We start from the raw sequence: 21260 nt of genomic DNA on the forward strand, positions 1-21260 counted from the left end.
TTAGCAAGTGTCAAAAGTCTTATTTACCTTAATAATGAAGGACTAGGCAGGATGACAAAGCTTCCTCAAGTGAGAAAAGGAGTTCATGTTCTGCAGTGCAGAGTTAAGATAAAAGTGGGATGTCACGTCAGCCTCTGTTTGCTGTGAAATCCTCAGGTGTGGACCCACCTAGACTAAGGGAGCCCTGCGTTGGTGGGCAGCCCTTGGCCCTATGTAACTAGGGTATAGACATGGGTAGGGAATCAAGCTCTCGGGTCTGTGCATCACGACGATTTCTCCAGCAGGCGATGATACTAGATAATCGAACCTTATAAATCACTCAGGCCACAGTGTGCAAGTTGAAAATGCTCCCAAACCAAAAAAACTCTATGTTAGGACTATGTCTGCCATCTACTGAAACTTCCCCAATGCCAGGCACAGCTTCCAATAACCCCCAAAGAAGTTTTACCATTTTTATCTTTTATTGATACATATTTGACATATTTATGGGTTACATGAGAGTGTTTTTTAAATGCACAGAATGTGTAATGATTAAGTTAGGGTATGTGGGGTATCTGTCACCTTGAGTACTTATCATTTCTATGTGTTGGTAACATTTCAAGTGCTCTCTTCCAGCTACTTTGAAGTATACAATATATTGTTGCTAACTATAGCCAGCCCACTCTGCTGTGGAACATTAGAACTGGTTTCATCTATTTAATTGCAAGTTTGTACCCATGCACTAACTTACTTTATTGATTGATTGATTGATTAATTGTGGTCAGAAAGGGCAGGGGAAACTCTTACCATTTTACAGGTGAGGACACTGAGGTTCAGAGAGGCTAGGTCACTTCTCCAAGATCATCGCTGGCATGTGAAAGAGCCAGGGTTTGAACCCAGGTCTGCCTAACTCCAGGGTTTGTGCTCTGAACCAAGAATGACACGCTGCAGCCACACTCCTCAGTGTGACCCCCGGACCAGCATCACCTGGGGGCTTGTTAAGCTGCAGCCTCGGGCCTGCCCAGGACCTGAGTCAGAATCGGCATTTCAGCAAGACCCCAGGTGTTTCCTGTACACAGCAGTTTGAGAGGCGCTGGAGACCAGTGTCACTATTTGTTGGTTTTAACAGATCTTTCCCGTGCAAGCTACAGCTGAACCACCAAGTCCCCTCTCTGGGCCACATATTTCTCTGAAAACGTTAGAATGTGTAAAAAAAAAAAAAAAAAAAATGAGTCCAATGGCCTGGGTTAATTACCCAGGAGAACTTCCCGGTGGTTTGATGATTCTGAAATATCGCTGCCAAACAAGCACTTGCAGGGGTTCAAGCCGGGCCATAAAACATGGTGATGCTGCGCACTTTGACTCTGGGAAGTGAAACTCTGATGATACTTTGAGTTATGGTGGATCAAGATTAATTCTGGGCTCCACTTAGAGGAAGATTTTCAGGCCAAGTGGTTTAGACATAAAAGCAGTTCCCTTTAATGCACCAGGTGAAGCCGTGACAACTCAATTGCTTGGTGCCAGTTATGTGTATGGGCTTGTCCCCAAGAGTGCTAGGAAAATGCCACCGTTAGTGCTCACGTATCACCAGCTGGGCGCTCTGTCTAGTGGGGTTCTGTTTTGAAGACTCATTATTAATATATCCCACTGGGATCTGCAACTCTGCTCCATTAGGGCGAGTCTGTCAGGGACAGTTTTTGTGCAGGAACCTTAGAAAACAGGAATAGTCAAAGGCTCTGCTGTGGCCCCCAGGGCTTCTCAAAGATAAACCATGCAATGTCTTGTCCAATGCAGGTTCTGGGCTGGGCCATGATGCTACGTTTCTAACAGGAATCCAGACAGTGTCCCGGCTGTGGCTGCTGGCCCAGGGACCACACAATGGGAATGTGGGAAAAGCATATGGGCCTGGGAGTCAAAAGGATGTGGGCTCCAAGCCTAATGCTGCGCCTAGTAGCTGGGTGATGTTGGGCAAGTTGCTTAACCTCTCTGAGCTTCAGATTTCTCGCATGTAAAATAAGGATCACTTCTGCCTTTTAGGCTCTTTAGGAGATTTACAGATAATGTACACGGATGATGTACATGTGCAGGTTTTCTTCCTGATCCCAGAGGGGCAGGGTGAGACTCACTCTCCTGCCTCCCCTGCACCCTTCTCTTTCCTAAAGTAGCTGGTTTTCTTCTTCCAAGTCAGGATTTCTCTGCGTTGGCACTGTTGACATTTTGGGTTGGCCAATTCTGTGTTGTGGGGGCTGTTCTGTGCTCTGTAGGACGTTTAGCAGCATCTCTAGCCTCACCCACTAGATACCAGCAGCACCCTCTCCCCTACTTGTGACAACCAAAAATGCCTCTGGACATTGCCAGATGCCCCTGGAGGCAAAAGTACCCATAATTAGGAAATATTCTAATTACTAATTTCTATTAGCAATTAATTCAACAGTATGTGTTGAGTAATTACTTTGTGCCAGACCGTACGCCAGGGATATAGTGATGTTTAAGACAAACAAGGTCCTTGACCTCACGGAGATTCTTTTCCTTCTGAAGCCTCAGTCTTCCCAACTGTAAAGTGGATATAACAAGCCTGCTAATTTCTTAAATTTTTTGGGAAGATGAAATGAATTTAGACCCGCAAATGCCCAGCCCCAGTATAAGGACAAGCCAATGACTGGGGGTGCAATGGGCCTGGGATTCGGACCTGGGTGGGTGGGGAGAAGCGAGCAAGAGCATGGACAGCTGGACGGAGAAGCCAGGAGCCTTGGTCTGCATGGGTGGGCAGGGAGGGGCCATGCCGGCCCCCCGTGCAAAGTGTGCAGCAGCAGCAGGGAGGCGGGGGAGAGGGCTGCAGGGAGGGCCAAGGGATGCAGGAAGATGAGGCCAAAACTGCAGAGAAGTAGAGAGAGAAGAGGTGAGAGAGAGTGGGAGAGGGACACAGAGGTGGATATGGGAGGAGAAGCACAAAGATAAAAAACCAGGCAGACAGACAGACAAGACCAGCATCCGTCTGTGCATGTGATGCAAGGTGGAGAGATGGAGGGGCGAAGGAAGATGAGCCCAGGCTGGAGGGAACACCTCTGAGGTGGATGACTGTAAATGACACAGAAGAGCAGATCTTATGTTTGTTCTAAGCATACCTGATTTGGGTTATAAAGGGTTAACACTAAGGACAAAGGCCAATGCCAGTCCAGTCCACTCTTGGGGCCAGCTCCAGCCCCTTCCTCATCATGAGTCCTTCACGGAGGAATGGGGATGGAGGACACAGAGCCTCGGGAGGAAATGAGGCTTTTGTGTTGAGCGGTGTTATTATGGCAATTGTGACAATGATGTTAAAGACATTTATAAACAGTTAACACAGGAGAGCATAAAAACCTACCTGCACGGCCAAGGCCCTGCCCCCAAGGGAAGTGCATGGCTGAAATAACTGCCTTGGGTGAAATCAAGTTGAGAACATTCGCTCAACTTGACCAAGCAGCTCAACTTGACCAAGCAGCGTTTGAAACACTCCAGGACACATATCGAGCACTAGAAACAGGCAACCAATAGACCCCCGCCCAGGCAGTTAACACTCTCTGGCTGCTACTGGGAGGCAGTGACAGACCCCAGGAAACCATCTTGGGTCACACAATAAGGCACATTTGCCATATATTTAGAATGTCAAAACCTCGAGTGCATCACTTCGGTGAGCATTTGATTTTATTAGAAATATATTACAAGAACAGTTGAGATGCCGTGCCTCTTTGAGGCCACAGGTCACTTTATTGGTTCTGCTATGATCTTCCAGAGCTCCTGCAGCAAATAGAGAAAGGACAGGTTCCTCAAGTGTGCAAATAAGACCGCTACAATTTCATCAAGGAAAGTAATTAGCCAAAGAGAGTCATCAAACAACATGCAAACCACGGCGCCACGCAAGCTAGTGCGGGAGCGGGCAGCTTTCTTCCCTTTGTTGCTCTGGGCTGTTCCTTCTGTTTGACTGTGGCAGGGAACCTAGATGAATGGATCCTGGCATTAACCGAAGGGCCACCAGGTGTCACACAATCAAAAGGGACCGGGAGAATGGCAGCCTGTCGCCACAATCTCTCCATTTCAGGAGATCTTAAGCACCATGTACTGTGGCTGCTGAATTTTGTAAGAAGCTGAGTTTCCCAGTCATGTGACACTACTCTTATTGCTGGCAGGTGGAGAATGCACAGATACACGCTCAGGTCTTACTGCAGCCTCCCGTCCTCACTAGCAGACGCGGAGTGTTTGCTGTCTGCTTGGAGGCTGACTGAGCCGACAGGCAGGGAGGCTGCCCAGAGGTGGCACAGTGACGAATGTCAGGTCCTCTTGACACACAGAACCACACAGATTCCATACCACACTTGCTTGGGAAACGGGCCAGGGCATGACAGTGTGCAGCCCCTGGTAACCCTCATCTTCCCCTTTGCCTCCTTAGAACTAGGCCTGGGTCGCTGAAGACACAGAGAAAGGGAGGCCACAGCCACGAGGCAAAGATAAGAGAAGCTGATTCTCAATCTTTGTTCCACTATGAATCCAGCTCCTGATAATTTTAAGGAATTTTTCCGGGTAATTTTGAAATTTCCCCCAAGTGCAGGATTTAAAAAGCTGCAAGAAACCTGCAGCTTGTCAAAACTGCAACAATAACTCTTAATATTTTCTTATGACCAAAAAAAAAAAATTCAATTTTACTTCAATATATTTTCAAATATTTAGTGAATGTAATGTACAAGAAAAGTACTGTATGTGCACACACGGTAGTAACTTTCATCCGGTGTTGGGCAGGTGGGAGTGGGGAGGAGGAGATGGGAATATTCACACCTAATGGGTGTGGTGTGCACTGTCTGGGGATGGACACGCTTGTAGCTCTGACTTGGGAGAGGCAAAGGCAATATATGTAACCTAAACATTTGTACCCCTGTAATATGCTGAAATGAAAAAAAAGCTGCAATAGCAAGTGACATGTAGGATGAGGTCCCAGCTCAGCCGTTTCCTGGCTGGGTGACACACCCTGTCTGGGCTGTTGCCATTAATAGACGCTGTTGGCGTTAATAGAAGAGACAGTGGACAAAAAGTGCTTAGCACAGTGCCTGACACACACTAGCTGTCGCTGTCAGGACAATCAACCACCCAGAGCCCTGATAAGATGGGGTCCCTTGTGCTCAGTCAGAAGGGTCAGCAGTAATGAGACAGGTTCAGTCTGGGAGGCCAGAATAGTTCCACAGTGAGAATGTGACCATTAGCTGCCATGCCCGGGCCCTGGCATTAAGATCTGTAGGTCACCAACTTCCCCTTCACTGACTTCCTTTTCCCCAAACAACCTCCTGCCCTTGGTCTTGCTTCCTCTGGAGTCTGAACTACCCACACGGAAAGAATGTGCTACAAAGTTGCAGGTGAAGCCTCATCAGCAGGCCACCTCCAGACATGCATGGTAACTGCTGAGAATGGGGTGCAGATCCCCCCACAGGTTTCACTAAAGATGGTGCCAAGTATGCAGCCTTCACCCCCTGCAGGACCCAATCATCACCTCCTCTGCCCGGCGTCAGCCGCTCCAGGGCAAAGCAACCCGAGGCCCTGCCCGTGCCGCGGACCTACCAGCTGTCGGATGCGCTCGTAGATGAGGTGCTGCGGGAAGGAAGTCTCCACGGGCTCCACCACGAAGCGCAGTCTGCTGTCGGCGAGCTTCTCCAGCGCATGCAGGCAGGAGCGGAAGTGATCGTAGGCTTCGCACGTGACATCCAAGTGTCTCAGTGTGAAGTTGAGTCTGCAAACCAACCAGCCGACTCTCAAACTGCTGTCATTCCTGGACACCCAACTTGCTTTCCTGTTGCCTCACTGATTCCACTTCCTCTGAGCGGATTTTTGCTGAGCGCCTATCTCATGCTAACTGCCTGCAATTCCTTCCTGAATCTGGGAGGTGGGGACGTTATTACTTCCATTTTACAGATGTGGAAACTGAGCCTCAGACAGCCGAAGTCATGTGCCCAAGATGACACCACTGGAAAGATAAAGACGTCCCTGCCCCTGAGAAGCTACAGATTGGTGCAAGAGGCAGACTCAGGCCGATGCTTGAGGATGGGCCTCCACCTGCTCCTGCCATGTTCTGCCTGCAGCTGGCACAGAATCTGGCACACGGAGCTGCCCCGTCACCATCTGTGGGATGAATGAATGAGAGGCGGTGCAGAGGACTCAGAGCACAGAGGATGGAGGTAAAATTGCCAGGCAGTCGGGAGGTTGTGGAGGTTTCAGAGTGAGCGAGCAACGTCAGAAATGCATCTCCCAACCCTGACATTTGCCTTTCAACACCTGAATCTGCAAGATGATTTAACTTGTAACTCAAGCTCTTTGCTGCTTTCTCTCTTATTTCCAAAATCTTTTATGAAAAATTTCAAACATGCAAAAGGAGTGAGAACAGTAAGATGAAGCCACCACTGGCTTTAGCCCCTGTCCACCCACCCCACTGAATTATTAAAAAGCCATTGCCAGGCATCATAGCATTTCCTCCTAAACATGTCAGTGCGTATCTCGAATTTCTGGATGTTGAATTGCTGGGTCAAGAAATACACTCAGTTTTACGGCTTTGGCTGCATATTCCAAACTGCCTTCAGGAAAGTTGTAGACTGTCTTAAGTACCAGGGGGAATGTGTGTGAAGTCCCTAGCACTGCAGCTGCCACAACGTGGACACTCAATAAATGCAGCCATCTAACGTTTTGGGACGCTTGAGCGGAAACACCCAGGAGGGACTTTCGGGTGAGGAGAAATGAGCACAAACTCTGTTTGTACCAGCCAGAGGGAAGACCTGGCGGAGCAGCAGGGATAGGTGGTCCCCTGAGAGGATGTTCAGAAAGAGAGGTCTCGATGGAGAGTGGTAGCCAAACGTTGAGGCTCTGGGATGCAGTTGGCATCCATGTCTGTGACTACCCCTGATCAGCTGTGCTCTGGACACGTCCCTGATGTCCCTCGGCCTTCCTGCCACCTCCTGTAAAATTGGGTCGGCAGCGCCTGCCCACCGGCTTAGTACGAGGATTAAGCAAGGTGATGGATGCAGGGACTAGCACAGGCCTGGCACAGGGTAGGTGCTCAATAAATGGGAGTGAGTAGTAATGGCACATGGACAAGGACGCATTCAGAAGGTGAGAGCGTGGCTGATACCCAGGGCACCAGCATGACCCCAGGGTGCAGAGCTCACCTCTTCTCCACCGACAGAATGGCCGTGCAGGCATTCTTTAATCTGTGGGCGAGTCGAGAGAGAGTTTTGAACACAGCATCGGTCAAGTCGTCATCGTAAAACACTGCAGGAAGAGAAAAGGCATCAGGAAAACATGCAAATATCAAAGAGAGGTGCTTCTCCAAGGGACCCCCGTGGGCACTACAGAGGGAATCCTTATCAACTCAGAGCGGCGACAGGTCTCAGGATTAAACCTGTACGCAGATGGGGCAGAACGCCCTGGAAGGTGCTTCCAAAACGCAGAGAACTCAGCAGAGGTGAGGGGACACTGCACAGGACTACAGGTAATGACAAAGGACATGTACGACGAAGGAGAGTTTTCTTACCTTCGGCTGCAAACAGTATGGTGGTGTGATCGTACAAGTCAGAGATTTCCTCTTCTGACCAACTGAAGGGGACCTCAGGATCTATGAAAGAAGAAAGAAAAGGACATTTTATGCTCGTTTCTTTCTCTGCTGGCCACCAGCTCTCACCAAAGGAAGCTTTAGGAGAAGAAAGAAGAAACATGCTTGGGGGAAGCTTGGTGCGGTGGGTACCGCCAGGCAGACGTGCCTGCCGGCATCCCAGCTGCAGGCTGGCCGCTGCCTGTGCACACGCACAGCGTAAGAGGTGCCCTTTCTGCCAGGTGCCTGCCCAGCCAGTGAGGGGAGGGCAGATTTTGGCCTCACCGCTGCCTTGGCCAGTAGCCCTGTGCAGAACATGATTAGCACCACTGTCGAGGAGTGTAGCAAAAGCTGGGACCCCGCCACTCAATCAAGGCCACAGAGCTGATGGCCTCAAAGAATTACAGAGGAACCACTGAATCAAACCGGACATCAAAGGGAAACACACACCTGTGCAAAGGTCGTCCTTCAGCCAGTCCAGTTCTTTGACCTTAACTATACCACCTGTAAAAACAAATATAAACATAACCCCCTAACTCTAAACATAATTAGGAAAAAGGATACACCAAGATCCACTCGTCTATCCTCCCTCTTATCTATCCATCCTTCCACCCACTCCTCCAGCCTCCCATCCATCCACCCTCCACCTCCCACCCTTCCTTCCATCCATCCTCTACCCACCCTGGTTGTCCTCCCTCCCTCATTCCCACCCATCACCACCTTCCGTCCCTCCCCTCCATTCATCCATCAATCCTCCCAGCATTATTATTATTTTTTTTAATTTTTGTAGAGGCAGGGTCTTGCTATTGCCCATGCTGGTCTTGAACTCCTGGACTCAAGTGATCCTCCCGCCTTGGCCTCCCAAAGTGTTAGGATACAGGCATGAGCCACTGTGCCTGGCCCTTCTGGCATTTTCTGAGTGCTGAGTGTCAGCGACTGTGCCAGGCACAGGGAACATAAAGATTTAAGACTCATGGTGCCCCTTCTTGGGGACCAGCCACCTTAGGGAAAATGGGCAGGTTAAGAGACAACCACAAGCCCGTGTGGCCAGGGTAACGTCAGGAGGATGGGCCAAACACCGGGAGGAGAGAAGGGAGCTCATCTGTGAGACCAGGGGTGACAGCAAAGGCTCTGGCAGCAGGCCTGCTGCTCCCTTCCGGTCTCTGTTCCACTGCCTACTGCACAAGGGGCAGTCAACAAACACACCACGGTGATGAACACAGACAAGGCCCACAGAGCCTGTAGTCCAGGGGGGATGGAAAATGCCAATCAACTAGTCACACGAGCAGATGTTAAAATGTGATGGCTCAACATGTCACTGGAGTCTGTCTGGGGACTTGCCTCTGACCTCTAATCTGGAGATCTGGAGATCTGAGTGTGACAAGGACTTGCCAGGAGGGAGAGCACGTGGGCAGGGGGACAGCAAGAGAAAGGTGCCATGGGAAGGGGCCTCAAAGGAGGCTGGGCCACGTGTGCTGAGGCAGCTGCAGACAGACAGGGTCAGACCCCACGGGAGAAGGGACAGGATGAGCAACCAGAAACTTCTGGAGGGCCCGAAGCCCGCAGGGCTGTTAGGAGGAGGAAGGGCTGGACAGGTGGCCCATGAGGACATGGCAGCCATCGCCCATCGTGTCCACTCATCCCTGCCGGCTGTGCGGGGACTGGACGATCAGGTAGGTGGGGGTGGGGGGATATCTGCCTGTGACATGAGTCCTTGGCTCGCTGGACGCAGGCTGGACATCAGGACTGTCAGGAGAGGAGGTGGGAACTCAGGCAGGGGCCAGGCCAGAGAGGTTTGGGAATTCGAGGAAGAGTCCCGACTTCATCCCATAGGTGATGGAGCCCCTGGAAGGTTTTCAGTGGGGAGGGAAGGGGTCAGGCTTGCATGTTAGAAAGGTCACCCTGGATGCTGCATGGAGGACAGCTTGGACTGGGCAAAAAAGGGTGAGGGAGACTAGCTGGGGGCCGCTGCCCACATGCAGGAGAGAGGAGCTGAAGTGGGACGTGGTGGCAGTTGTGGGAAGGAGGACGTGATTCCAGGATGGAGTCGCTATGCTCCCTCTGTTCACCTGGTGCAAAGGGAAGCAGGTGGAACCTGCCTTCCAGGGTCACAGTCTTGGTGTCTGTCCCCCCTGCCAAACAGAAGACCTGCCGGGCCTCACCTGCAGTGGCAGCCAGGTGGCTGTTGAGGGCAATGTTCCGCTGGCACATGGCCAGGAGATCTGCACCGACATCTGGAACGACAGAAGGGCAGCCTGTAAAGCGCCAGTCGTTACAACACTCTCATCTCCACATTTTTGCTGAGAGAGAACTGTTGTCGAGGGCTCGACTGCAGATACTACCGTACTGTCTCTCCTGTGAGTCCTACTGACAAAATTAAATATGTTCACCTTAAGGCTCCTTTCATTGATTTGTGCCCTAAGTGAGAGATTCTCATCCTGGTGGGGAGAGACTCTGTGCTCCAGAAGGAAGGGGTGAGCGCTCCCAACATTTTCTGAGTATATAAAACATCCCATAGTTCACCCTTTCATGTTTACAGCAACCCTAGGAGCTGGTATGCAGGCCAGGAGTTCAAGACCAGCCTGTGCAATGAAACAAGTCCCCATCTCCAGCTAAAAAAAATTAGCTGGGAATGGTGGCACATGCTTGTAGTCCCAGCTACTTGGAAGGCCAAGACAGGAGGATTACTTGAACCTAGGAATTTGGGGTTACAGTGAGCTATGATTGGGCCATGGCACTCTAGCATGGGTGACAGAGAACTTGTCTCAAAAAAAAAAAAATGGACAAAGTATACAAGCACCACGTTCACAGAAAAGGACATGAAAAGGACACATAAATAGATTTTCATTATACTAAGAGGCTCAACCTCAGGCATAAAAGAAAAGCAAATTGAAGGTACCAACTGGGAAGTGTGTTAAAATTTAGATATTCAACATCCTTTCTCGCCTCAGCAAGGTGTGAGTTGGGGGTTTGGGATGGGCCCTAAAATATTTATTTTTTATTTTATTTTGAGACAGTCTTGCTCTGTTGCCCAGGCTGGAGTGGTGCAGTGGCGTCATCATAGCTCACTGCAGTTTCAAACTCCTGGGCTCCAGTGATCCTCCTGCCTCAGCCTCCTGAGTAGCTGGGACTACAGGCACACAACATCACGCCCAGCTAATTTTTCTGTTTTTAGTAGAGATGGGGTCTCACTCTTGCTCAGGCTGGTCTCAAACTCCTGGCCTCAATCAATCCTCCTGCCTTGGCCTCCCAGAGTGCTGGGCTCACAGGCATGGGCTACCATGCCTGGCCAATAAACTTGTTTTCAAAGCCTTCTAAAAGGGCATATTTCTCATGGTTTTCTGAGACATGTTCTCTTTCTCAGGGTATAAGCAGAGGGGCCAGGCACCTGCTGCGAGACCTGCAGGTGATGCTGTGGCCACTGACTTGGTGTTGCTGGCTTATTCTGATATTGAGAAAAAAATCGAAGGGTTGAAAAAACAAGTGGACCAGGATAGCAAAATTAACAGCAGGCAATGTCTAATTCCCAGTGTTTCTGCCTCTTTTACAGAGTCGGTACATGCCTTGTGAAGATCACTACCTCCCCTCAGCCTGCGATGTTGCGTAGTTACCTGTACAATAAACGGTCCTTGCCATGGTGGCTGCAATGATGCTAACAAGCCCCGTGCCCGCCCCAAGCTCCAGCACGGTGCACCCTTGGAAGAGGTCCCGTTGGAACAAGATATAGTCTGCCAGGAGCAGGGCGCCTCGCCACACCTGGAAGGCAGATGACAAGGAAGGACAGGCAACGTGAGGCTCTGCAGAGACCCTTCGGGGCCACGGGAAGTGGATGGGACCTACCCACCTGCTTGCCAACATCCTCCAGGGGGGTGGCCATGGTGTGCTCTGGACAGGATGGAAACCAGAAGAGAAATGCCCACTGTGAAAATGGGGATGGACAGAAAACCACAAGACAGGGGTGCATGGCAGCCTGCCAACATGGTCGGATGGCGTTGGAGGTTGGAGTTAGGTGTTCGAGAGAGAAGCAGAAACACAGGCTGTGCTCCCAGTCGGGAGGGGCGGTTTGAGCATCACTCAGCGACCAGGAGCTGCGGCTCACTCTCTTACAGGTAACTGGGTAGCTATGTCCACAGCCCGGAGACTAGGGTCTCAAGAGTCTTGATTCTACCTAACTAAACACACAGGCATCACTCCACACATTTTTATGGTCAATAACTGCAAATTTTGCAATCAAAATATATTTGTATGCTGATACTAATCACAACTCATTCCAAAATATTTTCTTACACTTAGAACTACACTAGCAGTTAACAAAATGAGTTTGAATTTATATCTTTTTTAACAAAATTGAAGAGAAGCATGATAAGTAATTATAGGAAGTATTCTCAAGCACAAAACACATTAGGATAGAATTCTGGTGGCTAGGAGGGGGAAGAGAATGGAAACATGAGATCAAGGAGAAAAAGGAATGACACGAGACACTTTGCTACTAAATAAGAACTCGCTGTAGTATTTTTGAGTGAGTTGGTAATGGCCATCAAATGAACACACACAGACATGCATGGTAGGGTAGCTTTGCATGCTCGTCGGACTTGCACAAATCAAACCAAGTGCCCATGGAGAAAGGAGTGGGGATGGGGGGAACAAGGGAGGGACAAGGGTGGAGGATAGCAGGGTTGTGAGTAGGTGGGTCATGGTCCCCTCCATGCGGTCGGCCCTAGGAGGGGGGCTGGGCAATCTGCACATCCCTGGTTTCTTTTTGGTTCCCATGAGCTCTCACAGAGCGAACATTTCATTGTGTCAAGGGCACTGCCGTGTTAAAGATGTATAAGAAGGGTCCAGAAAGAACATAAGCCAGCCACTCTGTCCCAAAGCCAGGAGCAAAACTGGCTGTGTGGGGTGCTCCCGGGGACCTGGGCCACTGCTCTCTGAAGGCTTTTCTTGGGCAAATTTGACTAAAGACTTCTGCCCTATGTGCAGACTTAGAATCTGAGCCCCCAGTAAGTGACAAATGCATTGTCCACCAGCATCTTGGCTGGACTTGATACTGTGGTCTTTCCACAAGGCCTCAGGCAGCATGAGGGACCCTGGACGTAATGAACAGACTCAAATCAGAGTTCCTTTCCCCCAGATGAGCAGCGCTGGGGGTGGCAAGAGTGCCGGCTGTGGAGATTGACCACGTGGATTCAAAACCTTCCTCACCGTCACCGAGCTGCCTGACGCTGGTCACTTCCTGATCTGTGCACCCCCCACCCCAGGGGGCTATGAGACTAGGGGAGAGGGTCCTGGCAAAGATACCCACAATGCAGCAGGGACTCAGCCATCGCCGCCCCACTCCTGCCCTGGCTCCCTAGTGCTCCTGCTGTTTCCAGAGTGCTGGGTCTTCAGATTTGAAAGCATGGAGTCACCAAACCCTTCAGCTCTGGCTCAGCGTGGGTAGCATCTTTGAAACCTCTTTCCTGCCCCACTTTTCCTGCCATTTCATCACCTCCTCTACCTGGCTTCTAGCTCCCAGCTCTGACTGTCCCACACCTGATTAATCCTGGATCTACGTCCCTTTCCATCTGCCACACCCCAGCTCCAGAGCCTCCCGTGGCTCCCTGTTGCCAGCCCAGCCCTGCCAAGGCTTCTGCAAACTGTACCTCACCCTGCACGCCCCCCCACCACTGACGTGCTGAATTAGAGCAGCGCACGGTTGTGGGGGAAGCAGCAGCGGGGCTTCCTGGAGGAGGTGTGACTGAACTGGGACCTGCACAGCCATGAGGAACGTGCTGAGAGCAGAGGCCGGGGCAGGTGCTCCAGGAAGGAGGCACAGCACAGGAGAGGCCCACAGGTGAGGAAGTGCACAGAAGGCTGTGAGGCTGGTGGCGACGTGAGTTGAGCAAGAGCGAGCTGTGGTTCTGGAGAGCTCTCCCTGCTGTGCGGCACAGGTTCTGATAACCCCCGCTGCCCGTCCCGTCCTGGCCAGGCCTGAACACAGAGCCAACACTCAGACCATACTGTGCCCTGATCCACGCTGCGGAGCTGCCTTGGTGGCAGGTGGGCCAGACCTTCATTTACCTATTTTGATGATACTGTGGGGGCTGTCCTCGTGTGCCTCGTCTCCCATGTCGTCGTCTTCTTCCTGTGCTAGAATCATGGGATGTACCTTGTCTCTCGGAGGCCCCGGTGGGTGGAGATCAGAGGCGGCCCGCGGTCTTCTCACTACGTCCAAATCTCCGTCCTCGTCCAGCTGAGCTCCCGCCCCTTCCTGGCCGGTGCTGTCAGCCCCGGCCTGGAGGGAGAAACCCTCACGCCTGTGGCCACCTCCTGGAGGGGACCCTGTGCTGCCTGTCCCAGCAGGACGAGGCTCCTCTGCGTGAGCATCTTGGTGATCACCACCCTCAGCCCCTGAGTCTGTCCAAGAGTCTCGGCTCCACAGAAGCTTGAACTGGGACAGGAAAACTGAAAGGCAAGACAGGACACACAATGAGAAGAATTTCAAGGTGTCTTCTCTTTCTCTGAGGAAATCGGATTACCATCTGGAAGGATTTTTAAAGGCCAGGGAGAAATACACTAACACCAGCAGACAGTCCCATTTGATTGAGCTGTGACCACGCTGGGTGGCTGCGGCCACCAAGATAATAACCATCACCACCGCCATGAACAGCCACCATTGTATGAGAATCTACAGTGCAGGCATTTGGCCCACATCAATCCATTGAACCCTCACAATCGCCATGAAGACAGTATTATCAGCTTCATCCTACAGACATGGAAACTGAGGCCTAGACAGGTTGAGTGAGCTGACCAAGGCCACACAGCTTTGTATGTGGACAAGGCTGAGGAGGATTCAAACCCAGAATGCTCAACGCTTACTCTGACACACTTCTGCCCCTTAAGGTCTGGAGGACAGGACAAGGATGTGAAGTATCCCTCACCATCTGGTGGCCAGAAAGTCACTGTACCAGGAGAGGTGGTCAGGGGCAGGAGGTACAAGGACTTCAGAGCAGGTAGCTCTAGGCTTGAACCATCTGCCACCCAGGTGTCTGACCCTGGGCAAGTCACCTCAGTTTCCTCATTTGCATTATGAGGATAATAGCATCTGCTCCTGGGTTATTTCAGGCCATGATGGGATAATAAATGTATAAAGCACCTAGCTCAGAGTAGGTACCCAACACCTGTTCCCAGTCCTTTCTCTTCCCTTCACCCTTACATGCCATGAGGTGGGGCTCACTGTTCTCCACCTTCTCCAGGGAAAATGCAACTGTGACACCACGGGCAGGGCCATGATGGGAAGACCCTGGCTAGAGCTCTTGCCTCCAGGCCTTTGCATAGGCACTGCCTGGGGCGCCTTTCCTTTGCTTCTGTCTGGGTAGATCCCTCTCAGCTTGTAGGCATGAGCTCAGGCATCTTCTCCAAGGCTGGATTCAATGCCTCTCTTTAGGCGCCCACATTGTCCTGGGCTTATGCCAGTTTCTGGAGCACTTCACTCATCCATCCATCCATCCATCCATTCAACAAACACCACTGAACGTGGACCCCGTGCTGAGTACCATGCCAGGTGCTGGGGACACAAAGCAGAATTGGACATCTTAGGGACTCACATTTTAGGGGGACAGTGGGGGAACAAACGTTACACAAGTAAGATAATTATGGACTGTGTACTAACTGCCACGAATACAGTAAAACTGTATTCTGTGTGCCACAGATATGGCAACCATATGACGCAGGGGTCAGCAAGCTGCTTCTATGACAGGTTAGTCAGTGAATATTTTGGGCCATGTGATCTCTGTTGCAACTCCTCAACTCTGCCGTTGCAGCACTAAGGCAGCCATAAGAACATGTAAAGGAACAGGCATAGGCACATCTCAATAAAATTTTATTTACAAAAACAAGCTGCAGGTCAGATTTGCCCCACAGGCTACAGTTTATAGACTCCTGGTAAAATGTATCATCCCAATTAGGATGGAAGGGAAATTGGAAGTATTAATAATCACACCAGGACAATGAGCTAATACAGGGTAATCAGAATTAGGAGGGTGGTCAGGCAGGGCTTGTCCAAGATGACACTTGGGGAACCAGGGCTGGGAGGGAACAAAGCAGGTGCAGTGACTGAGGGATAGGAAGGAGGTGACAGTGGCCACAGTGCAGTGAGGGAGGGTGACATAAGGGGCAGAGGCTGTGTCAGGCTGGCACTTGCAGGCCGAGGTGAGAAATCTGGATGTTATCCTGAGAGCAATGGGGAATCACAGGTGGTCCCCATCAGGGAGTGCCGTGATTTGACGTGCGTTTCCAAAAGATCTCCTTGGCTGCTGGGGAGGTGGCTGGGGAGAGTGTGGAGCAGGGAGTCCCAGGGGGAGGAGACACAGGCAGCCAGGCAAGCAGAGATGGCCGTGGAGGTGGCCAGACAGGGAAGGGACAGCTGGAACCCCACTGCTGTCTCCCCATGTGCTGGCCCATGGGCTTGCTGAGGGCAGAGCTTGGCTCACCCAATTCTGTGTTCCCAGCATCAAGTCCTGTCCCCAGCACACAGTAGGTGCTCAGCAAGGCACAGGAATTTGCTCAATGAAAGAAGGGCACTTAAGAAGTAGTGTGAGGATAACAATGAAACTAGCCATTATTCCCAATATTTTCCCCAAAGAGATGAGTATGAGAAAGCAGAAAACAAAATGGGATCCGCTGGGCACCCGGGCCCAGGACCTTACCGGGTTGCCCCACGCTGTTCAGCCGCACCATGAGGTGTCTGTGGTTCGGGGTATAGAGGTGGACGTCTGACAGCACAGTGTCGCTTCTAAAGGTGACCTCGTCCATGGCTGGGCCGGGAGCCAACTGCACCATGGCCCAGGCTCCACGTTAATCCTGGGACAGGCGCACCTGGGAGGCGAGAACAGCTCCTCAGCATGGCGGGTCCCGCAGGGGAAGTGTAGGTGTAAACACCAAGGTGGCCAAGAGCTCTGCGTCTCCCAGGGAGACACGGCTTCCCTTTTCCATTCTTTTTCAATTTTTCCTAATTAGAAAGTCTTAGCGACTTGACCAGGGAAAAGAATCCAGCTAGAATTTAATTATGTTATTTTGTTTATAATATATTCATTTTCATAGTAACCTTTTATTTATGGCGAGGGATCTGAATTTCCATTTATAGTGACAAAGTTTCCTTTCCTTTCCTTTTTCCCACTTCTTTATCATGAAAAATTTCAAACAGATAAAGTTAGGGGAATATAATAAACACCCATATACCCACTGCTTAGATTCAATGATTGTGAACATTTTGCCATATGTGCTTGCCCTATCTATATAGTTTCTCTTTTTATTATTCTAGAAGCTGATACCAACTACCCACATACCATTTGTTTTAAAGCTTTCCTATTAAAGTTTTTAAAAAAGTGAATGGACTTAAACGAAAAGCAGTGAAGGGAATCACTACACAGGTGATATATAGATATGGAAAAATTATGGTGAAACAGCAAAAACTAGTTTAGAAAACCATGCCCGAGGCAAAGTGGTCAAAAACAGGAAGGGTCTCCCTCTCACCAAATATTCTACCTCATCAAAAAGCATCAAACGACAGCAGTTTGATGGGTTTTAAAGCTGGGCAGACCAGATGGGGACTCTGGTCTCCCACCTCCTAGCTATGTGACCTCAGGAAAATCACTTCATCTCTCTGGACCTGCTTCTTTAGCCAGTCCCACCTTGCAGTGTCACTGGGGGCTGAAGTGCTCAGCAGAGTTCTTGGCCCATAGCAGTGTTAGTAAAATACCAGCAACTTCCTTGTCCTGGGGTTGGTTTCAAGTGTTTGACCCAGACCTGCCCATAACCCTTGACTGCCTACAGGAACTGCTCCTACCGCACTGAGTGCCCTAGGCACGTGGCAAAACCCCTCAGGGCCTCCATTTCTTCAACTGGAAAACAGAACCCAGGCATCCTCATGATCTGAGTATACAAGTGGAGTTCCTATGTTTCAGTGCTTGCCACAAGGCAGCAAAAGTTGTCCCAACACAAAAATTTTCAGGAAAAAGACAATTTCTTATAAGTCTCCGTTCTGGCTTTCCTACTCGACACTATATGCCAGCAAAGAGCAAGTGGGGTGTGAGGAAAAGCTGTGAATCTGGCAAATCAATGCAGGACTTCACCGTGTCAGTGAAAGCGATGGAGAAATGCTCCACCCTCAGGCACAAGCTCTCAACCAACAAGGCCTGGCACTATCAGGCTGGATCCGGGAAGAGTAGACCTACCACACAAATTGTTTCAAAGGCAGATTTGGCTCTACCAGGACTGAGAGATGTCCTGGGGGAAAACTGAGGACTCCACATAAAGCTTTTGGGGGAAAAAAAATAAAAGATCCTCTCTGATGTTGCCATGAAAGTCAAAAGTGCACCAAACGATGCCATTTTTTGCTATAGTGCAATTTTGTTGGAGAAAGTACATTCCAGAAAAATATATGTTCTTTGCTCTTTCCAAAAGTGAGCATAATATTACACACCAGGTTTCCTTAAATAGAGACAAAAACCCTTTGCAATTCTTAATTTGTAGTTGAATTTTCAATTTAAAATTCAAACTACCTAGCCTTCCCAGGAAATGTACTCTGCACTGTAAGTCCTAGGTGAAGAAGATTCCCTCTAAGGGGCCTTCCCCAGCAACAGCTCCCTGGGAATAAAGAAGCCCTCTTGTATCTATCTCAAGGCCCGCGTGAGGAGTAAACGAGACAATGATAAATTTCAGGGCTCAGGACATAGTAAATGTTCAATAAACAAAGACAGTAAGTATTATCACTATAGCAATATCACTATTATCATTAAAGGAAATGCTGGGAAGACAGAAAAAGGCAATGGTCAGTTTCTCTAGTTAGGAAAAGCTGACTGAGTCTGTATGGGAGTGCCGAGGCTAGATGGGCTTTGGGCTCCTCTCCTCACTGGGCAGAGCTGAGAAAGGAGACCCAGGTTGCGGATGGAACTATCACTAAAGAAAAACTAAGCTCTTAAAGAATTAAAGTTAGTTTTATTCAGAGTCTTACTGAGGATTGCAACCCAGGAGTCTTTCAGAGAGTTAAGACTGCTCCCAAGCAGTGTTTCAGCCCACAGCTTATTTATCAGGTGGTGGAGGTTCTACATGTGCTCAGGAGTTACTTTAGAGCAGAATCTAATCAAAGTTTGGGTGCAAAAGTACATCTGGTTATAGATTACAAAGGCGTCACCATTAATCTGGTCAGGCGTTATCTTATGTACAGGGAGAGGCAAAGGCTAGGATCAGTGAGTTTATCTTTTTAAAAAAATTTATTGATTCAAGCAAGAGAGGCAGGAACCTATGCTCTATCCTGCTTACCTTCTTCAGGGCATTCTTCCATAGGGCTGCCCTTTGTGAAAGTTTGATGGCAAGCAGAATGAGCAAAAGTGGTTTCTTACCTTCACTATTTTATTTCACAGAACCCACCCCGCCCCCCGCCCGGGTGGCCAGTTGGTTCATCCCTGAAGCAGGAGATGACAGGTGTTTTTGGCTCCTCTCATAGGGCTGTGGGGGCCACACTCAGACACTTTCCACCTTCCTCTTCTATAGGTCCCTAGTCAAACTGTCCCAAAACACAGTTTGCTAGGACTAGGAGGTAGAAATAACTTCCCTCCTCCCAGTCTGTCTTTCCACTAGGTGCCATTCACTCCACAGTCAGGAATTGAGCACGATTCCGTGACGGTTTACAGCCACGCGCTGGATAACGGAGGGCAGGGTGTGAAGACTGGGAAGCTGTAGCAACCAAGGCCCGCGGTGGGGTGTGGAACGAGTTGGCCTGGCTACCGCTTGCAGAGTTGGAGTCAGCAGCTCCGGGAGACCTCCTCCCTGCGGGTCTCCTCGTTCTGTCTGGCCGCCTCCGCGACTCCACTCTTGTTAACCATTGTCCTCTCAAAAAGCAATCACAGTTAGGGCATCGCCTTCCCTTCCTAATCTGGAACCGAGGGAGGCTGCCTGGACCCTGGATGAAAATCCAGGTGACCATGTGGATTTCTTCCTCCAACACCCGTACTTAAAAGGGGAAACTGAGGCAAGAATTGGGTCAGGCCTTAGGGACTGGGCCTTCAGGTCCGTGGGAGCCTGGATTTCAAAGCCAGGCACAGTGCCAAGAGGCTCCCTGCACCATACCCAGTCCGGCCGCCTGTCCCAGGAACTTACCCGCTGCGGGGCCCAGCCAGGAGTCCCAGCCGACCCCACCACTGCGGGACTCAGGGGGCAGCCATGACAGGCAGGCCGCGCAAGCGCGGCCCCGCCCCCCGCGCCCGTCCGTCCACGCGCCCCTCCCCGTAGTCACGCCCACCAGCCCGAACTGCGCGTGCGTGGGAGCGCCGCTGCTGGCCGCTTTCTTGGTTGGCTCTGGGTTCCTGGAGCGCGCGGCGGCCTGAGGAGGCGGCAGAGCTGTCACCTGTCGCGGTTTGCTGAGGCGAACGGTCTAGGTGGGGACGCCTCTGCACGTGGGTGGCCGAAAACTCCTCAAAGGAGTTAAATAACTCGCCCAAAGTCACCCACACACTTAGTGGTGAGGCCTGAGATGGGAACGGGATGCAGGGACCCTGAGCCTGTGCCGGTCCCCGGCGTGCTGGCTGCTGCATTTATCACTGTCGTTATCGTTATTCCTTCGTCCACTCACAGGCTTCCAACACCAGGTGTGGGACCAAGTAGCAAATGCGGAAAGCTATGTTTGCTCATCCAGCTTGCCGGCAGAATTTCACAAAGGCCCTGCCCCTGAGAATGTCCTGAAGACGACAAGCAAGAGAGCACAGCTTCCCATGACTCTTGCCTGAATCACTGCGTTTTTAGAAGAGATGATCTGGCCCTTGCCTGTTCCTGTGTATAAAATAACGTCTGACCGGATTAATGATGATGCCCCTAATCTATAACCAGGTGTACCCTTGCTCCCAAACCTTGATGAGATTTTGCTCTAATGTAATTTTTTTTTTGAGACAGGGTCTAGCACTGTTGCCCAGGCTGGAGTGCTGTGGCGTCAGCCCAGCCCACAGCAACCTCAAACTCCTGGGTTCAAGCAATCCTCCTGACTCAGCCTCCCGAGTAGCTGGGACTACAGGCACGTGCCACCATGCCCTGCTAGTTTTTTCTATTTTTAGTAGAGATGGGTCTCAGTTTTGCTCAGGCTGGTCTCGAACTCCTGACCTCAAGCCATCTTCCCGCCTCAGCCTCGAAGAGTGCCGGGATTACCGGTGTGAGCCACCAAGCCCAGCCTCTAACGTAACTTCTGAACACACACAGAGCTGCCACCACTTGTGTATTGGGCTGAAACACTGCTTCGGAGCAGCCTTAACAGAACTCTCTGAAAGGTTCCTCCTGGGTTGCATTCCTCAGTAAGACTCTGAAGAAAACTAACTTTAGTTCTTTAAAAGCTTGGTTTTTCTTTAGCTCACAAGGTTGAATCCATAATCTGTCTTAATTGGAGTCTAACAGGGTATGAAATCCAATGCAAATGTTAAACTTTAAACTTGAAAGCATCCTAAACCTAAAAGTGGTAGGCACTTTAAGGGCCCTGGAGGCCTTAGCATGAAACTCAAAAACCTCCATTTATCTTCCAGCAGACCATTGTCACACCTTTGCTGTGTGTTTTCTCTGTGGACCCCACAGGGCTTTGGCAGAGTGGGGTCAGGAAGCACGGACACTGGCAATTACAGCACCGGCTGGGGGGAGCCCAGCAGAGGCCTCAGGCCTGGGA

The 21260-nt window shown here is 50.5% G+C and overlaps 1 protein-coding gene across 1 annotated transcript; it reads right to left on the minus strand.

The window, feature by feature from the left end:
* Positions 1-3656: 3656 nt before the first annotated feature.
* METTL22 (methyltransferase 22, Kin17 lysine) lies at positions 3657-19779 on the minus strand. The gene is made up of 11 exons (XM_069486144.1): positions 19718-19779; positions 16267-16435; positions 13640-14023; positions 11424-11464; positions 11191-11335; positions 9742-9813; positions 8030-8083; positions 7523-7603; positions 7158-7260; positions 5563-5731; positions 3657-3756 (listed from the first exon to the last, which is right to left on the minus strand). Exons 2-11 carry the CDS (start codon positions 16397-16399, stop codon positions 3721-3723), a joined length of 1218 nt encoding a protein of 405 aa, XP_069342245.1. The 5' UTR covers positions 16400-16435; positions 19718-19779; the 3' UTR covers positions 3657-3720.
* Positions 19780-21260: the final 1481 nt, after the last annotated feature.

This window comes from Eulemur rufifrons, chromosome 14, assembly GCF_041146395.1.
Source record: "Eulemur rufifrons isolate Redbay chromosome 14, OSU_ERuf_1, whole genome shotgun sequence".
NCBI lineage: Eukaryota > Metazoa > Chordata > Mammalia > Primates > Lemuridae > Eulemur > Eulemur rufifrons.